At 48.6% G+C, this 4070-nt stretch overlaps 1 protein-coding gene across 1 annotated transcript; it reads right to left on the bottom strand.

Annotated features, from left to right (window-relative positions):
* Positions 1-1530: 1530 nt before the first annotated feature.
* Positions 1531-2451, bottom strand: LOC116629334 (olfactory receptor 7A5-like). Its single transcript, XM_032399635.1, has one exon. The coding sequence runs from the start codon at positions 2449-2451 to the stop codon at positions 1531-1533; it is 921 nt and encodes a 306-aa protein (XP_032255526.1).
* Between the last annotated feature and the right edge of the window lie 1619 nt (positions 2452-4070).

The raw sequence follows: 4070 nt of genomic DNA, 5'->3' as shown, positions 1-4070 counted from the left end.
TTAAAAAAAAAAAGAAAGAAAGAAAAAAGGGAGAGAATGTGATCAGGCAGGGGAGTAGAAAAAAAACCATACACTAGAGATTTAGAGTATATTTTGATCTGTTAGAAGAAACTATCTCAAGATTTTAAAGAGAGAACAACTTTAATATATATGCCAAAAATACGAGTAACTACTATGAAGGGATAGAATATGACTTTAAAAATGAAAAATAAAAATGTTTTTTTTTTAAAAAGGGATTGATAAGATGTTGGTTGAAAAAGGGAAAAAGAAAAATTCAAAAAAAAAGAAAAAAGGAAAAAAAAAAGACAGTTAAAAAAAATAATTAACTTTGAAAGACTAAAGAATCATGGTAAAAAAGCCATGAATTCTATGTGCAGTATTCCCCTAGCGCTGGAGTTCTGCCGTTCTCATTGTTCGGTAAACTTGGTCTTGGCTGGCTGTTCTCGCTGATCTTCTGGGGGAGGGGCCTGTTGCCGTGGTTCCCAAATGTCTTTGCCGGAGGCAAAATTGCCCGGCCCTTGCCGGTCCGGGCTAAGTAATCTGCTCGGGTTTGCTCTCCGGAGCTTTTGTTCCCTGCAAGCTTTCCGTACAGCTTTGGAGGCGGAGAGGGAAAATGGTGGCCTCCCAGTCTCCGCCCCGGCGGAGCCGAGAACTCGGGGTCCCGCTCCTCAGCGAGCCCCCAGAGAAAAGCAGTCAGTCACTCCCGTCTCCCCGGTCTCCGGCCACACTCCGCGCTCACCCGGCCTGTGACCGCGCCTTTCTATCTGGCACCCGACCCCGGGTGGAGTCTCCAAACCCAGCAGATCCCCGCGGTGCGCTCCCGCACCTCTCCTCCCGGGGGAAGAAGGTGAGTCTCCCCGGATCTGCCGCTTGTTGGGTCCCTGCTGGAGGAGCAGTGGCCCGACTGTGCCGCGGATCACGGTTTATGGCAACCCCGAGCTGAGAGCCCGCGCCTGGGCTCCGTCTCTGCAGCCGGCTTCCCTGCTCCGATACCTGGGAGCTCTGCCACACTCAGGCACCCCCGGTCTTTCTGTGACCCCGAGGGTCCTGAGACCACACTGTCCCGCGAGGGTTCCACCCACCACTTAGCCACCAGAGTGACGTCCCTCAGCGGAGCAGACTTCTAAAAGTTCCGATTTTGTGCTCGGAGGCTCTATCACTTGCCAGAAGCGGCCGATGGAGGCCCCTCCCCCGCCGTCTATCCTCCCGAATAATGCCTCAGATTCACTTCTCCGCACGTCCTACCTTCCAGAAAGTGGTCGCTTTTCTGTTCAGAGAGTTGTTGCTATTCTTTTCTTCGATCTCCTGTTGAGTTCGTAGGTGTTCAGAATGGTTTGATCCCTATCCAGCTGAATTCCTGAGAGGAGACGAAATCCAGGTCTCCTACTCCTCCGCCATCTTCAGAATTTTTCGCATATTGTATTTCTATGAACTGATACAAAAATCATGATCTAGGTCTTCTGGGATTTGAGCCCTATTACACATGTCTTCATCTTGAAACAAAGGATCCTTATATGCAGAGAATGTCTCTCAGCTAAAGAGCTTTCTTAGGGCCAGTTTTATGTCTCTGTTCCTCAGACCATAGATGAAGGGGTTCAGCATGGGTGTGACCACCGTGTACATCACTGAAGCTATGGCAGTTGTCCTGGAGTTTTGTGAAGCAGCAGAACTAAGATACACCCCAAAGCCTGTACCATAGAACAAGGAGACAACCAAGAGGTGAGACCCACACGTGGAAAATGCTTTATACTTGCCCCCAGAAGATGAAATTTTCAGAATGGAGGTTACAATTCTAGAATAAGAAGAAAGGATACCAATGAGTGGAATAAAACCCAGAAGTCCACTTGCAAGATAAATCGCCAGGTTATTGAAGAAGGTATCAGAACAAGCAAGTTGGATCACCTGATTAAGTTCACAGAAAAAGTGAGGGATTTCCAACTGGGTACAAAAAGACAATTGCAAAACCATTAAGTCTTGTAATAGAGAGTCCAGAACACTCAAAACCCAGCATACCAGAAGCAGGATGCCGCAGAACTTGGGGTTCATGATGACCATGTAGTGCAGCGGGTGACAGATGGCCACAAACCGGTCATAGGCCATCACTGTCAAGAGAAAGTTGTCTAATCCTGCCAAAAGCATGAAAAAATACATCTGGCTGAGGCAGCCTGCATAGGTGATCACTTTGCTCTGTGTCTGAATGTTCCACAGCATCTTGGGGATGGTGGTGGAGGTGAAATGGATGTCTACAAAGGACAGGCTGGAGAGGAAGAAGTACATGGGCATGTGGAGGTGGGAGCCCATGACAATGGCCAGGATGATGAGCAGGTTCCCACCGAAGGTGACAAGGTACATGGACAGGAACAGCCAAAAGAGGAGAGGCTGCAGCTCTGCCTCTTCTGAAAGTCCCAGGAGGATAAATTCAGACATTTGGGTTTGGTTTCCTTGTTCCATGAAGCTGAAGACACTGTAGAACTGGGAACAAGAGGAATTCAAATTTAGCCACAACCAGCAATCAAGAAAGTAACAGGAAAGAACCAAGGTGGCCTTCAGTAGGTGAATGGATAAATAAATTGCAATGTATCCAGATGATGGAATGTTATTCTTTGCTTAAAAGAAATGAGCTATCAAGCCATGAAAAGACATAGAGTAACCTTAAATACATGTTATTAAGTGAAAGAGGTGAAAGAAGTTTATGTGAAGAAAGCTACATGTAATTCAACTACATGAAATTCTAGAAAAGGCAGAACTATGGACACAGAATAAAAGATAAGTGGTGGCCAGGGGGTAGAGTGGGAGTGAGAGGAGTGAATAGGTGGAGCACAAAGGATTTTTAGGGCAGTGAAAATACTCTGTATGATACCATAAATATGGATGCATGTTTTGTGTGTGTGTGCGCGCCAGTCTCAGCATATCATTTACCAGTGTTGTGACTGGACCGGTCCTTGTGGTTCTTTTTATAGTTGCAAGGCACCCTCAGCAATAACCATCAGGAAACTCTGAAAAAATGTATTGAGGCACCTGGGTGGCTAAACTGGTTGAGCGTCTGACTCTTGACCTCAGCTCAGGTCTTGATCTCATAGTCGTGAGTTCAAGCCCCACGCTGAGATCCACTCTGGGCATAGACCCTACTTAAAAAAATGTACTGGGGGGGAGGAAAAGATGGCAGAGGAGTAGGGGACCCTATTTCAACTGGTCCCTGAAATTGAGCTGGATATCTACCAGACCACTCTGATCACCCACGAAATCAGCCTGAGATGTAAGAAGATCTGGATCTCTACAAACAGAATATCGCAGGTGGTTGGTTTTGAGGTACAAAGTGGGGAGCCATGATTCTGTGGGCAGATATCGGAGGATAAACAGCAGCAGAAGGGAGCCTGTCCGTGGGGATCCTACACCGCCAGTGAGCGACAGCCTCGCGCGCTGGGGACGGGGCGCAGACTCGCAGACCGGTAGCAGCAGGGAAAGGACTTTAGGGCAGCCCCTGGGGCGGAAACCCTGAGCAGCGGGGTGGCATGGGTGAACTGGGAGCGGCTGGCAGTTTTAGAAGCACAAAGGGCAGAGATGTGCCCCAACCTGGAGGCAGGACTGGGAGCACTGTGGAGGGGCGCACAACCCAGGACACTGCAGTTTATAGCAGCACAGACAGAAACGGAGATGGTGTGGCTGGAGAGCTCACTGAAGAACAGACTGCGGTCTCTCTGCTCTGAGGCAGAGGGTGGGAAATGGTCTCTTCTGCTGTGACTCACAGAAGAGACGTGGAAAGCGCCAGGGAAAGGCGCCAGAGAACAAAAGCCCCCAAAACTGATTCCCACTGAGCCCATCCCCCACCACAGGGGCAGGGCAACTCCGCTCAGACAGGGTTGCCTGAGTAACAGCGTGGCAGGCCCCTCCCCAAGAAGACAGGCTGGGAAAACAAGAGGCCAGCAACCCTAAGGTCCCTAGAAAATAGGTGCATCTTGCTTGGGTTCTGGTCAATAATTTAGACTCTATACATTCCCTCAACCACCCATCAACAGAATGACTAGGAGGAGGAACCCCCAAAATAGAAAAGACTCAGAGATTATGATTTA

The sequence above is a fragment of the Phoca vitulina genome, unplaced genomic scaffold (genome assembly GCF_004348235.1).
Source record: "Phoca vitulina isolate PV1807 unplaced genomic scaffold, GSC_HSeal_1.0 scaffold628, whole genome shotgun sequence".
NCBI lineage: Eukaryota > Metazoa > Chordata > Mammalia > Carnivora > Phocidae > Phoca > Phoca vitulina.
This window is presented reverse-complemented; position numbering and strand designations above follow the sequence as displayed.

What these genes read in the sequence shown, in the direction of transcription:
- LOC116629334 (XM_032399635.1), bottom strand. Translation starts at nt 2,451, where the DNA reads ATGGAACAAGGAAACCAAACCCAAATGTCTGAATTTATCCTCCTGGGA.